Raw genomic sequence first — 914 nt, forward strand, 5'->3', positions numbered from 1 at the left:
TGGTGTGTCCCCGATGCTCGGGGCTCCGTCCCCACCACGGCACTTCACTTACGTGGTCTGCATGAGCTCGGGGTTGGGCACGCACTGGAGGCGGTGGGAGAGGAGCTGGAAGGCGCTGCTCTGGGGCAGCAGCATCAGCAGGCCGTAGAGAGCCTTGATCAGGTAGGGGTTGTTCTTCACATCCAGCAGCTGCAGGCGGAGATCTGGAAGAGAGGAAGAGGATGGCAAGGCGGGTAAAATGCGCCTCCAGCCCCAATGGCAGGTTCCTCCTGGCCCATCTGATGGTCCTGGGAAACTACAGGAAGGCTGGGTGACACTGTCCTGGGGACGCTCTGTAGCAGAAGGGATCCCCTCCGCTTGGCCCCATGTGCCGGGCCTTGGCGTTGCTCAGCAGACAGGAACCCGCCCAACTGCTCCATTCCTTGAGGTGCTCATGGGTGGAAGGGTCTTCCCAGAGCCCTAGAGACAACTGAGGGCGCATCTGAGGCATCCCACCTCCTGGTTGCCACTAGCACCTCTGGCATCTCCCAGTGAGGGGAGTCATGCCCAGGGATGCTGCTCTATAAGGGTCACATCTGTTCCCTACCCCGAGACTCGGAGATTAAGGTGAGCAGGGTGGGGAACACTTAAGGAATAATTTGGAGCTGTGGGAAACCACCACAGACACGTGGGTGCCTCACACGGTGGGGAAGTCCTCCCCAGGATGAGGCACAGGGTACCACAGGAGCGAGCGTGGCCGAGGGTCAGCCCCGTCTCTATTGCCTGTCTGCTGTAACCCTCTTCGCCCAAATATTCTCCAACCTGGACCTACGTTTTCAGAGAAGACCCCCACCTTTTTTCTCACTACGGGACCCAGCAGCACCCACACCACCAGGCTGCGCATCCACGGGCGGCACATACGGCCCTCCTCACCT

General features: G+C 60.4%; 1 protein-coding gene across 1 annotated transcript in view; it reads right to left on the minus strand.

The window, feature by feature from the left end:
- Positions 1 to 52: 52 nt before the first annotated feature.
- Positions 53 to 914, minus strand: part of LOC104499084 (protein VAC14 homolog) — a gene marked incomplete at both ends in the record, with an annotated part of 3861 nt that continues 2999 nt past the window's right edge. Inside the window, one exon of the mRNA XM_010142545.1 lies at positions 53 to 203. Within this exon, the coding sequence (XP_010140847.1) occupies positions 53 to 203 (151 nt within the window). The remainder of the gene's footprint in view (positions 204 to 914) is intronic.

The sequence above is a fragment of the Buceros rhinoceros genome, unplaced genomic scaffold, assembly GCF_000710305.1.
Source record: "Buceros rhinoceros silvestris isolate BGI_N320 unplaced genomic scaffold, ASM71030v1 scaffold33508, whole genome shotgun sequence".
Lineage (NCBI taxonomy): Eukaryota > Metazoa > Chordata > Aves > Bucerotiformes > Bucerotidae > Buceros > Buceros rhinoceros.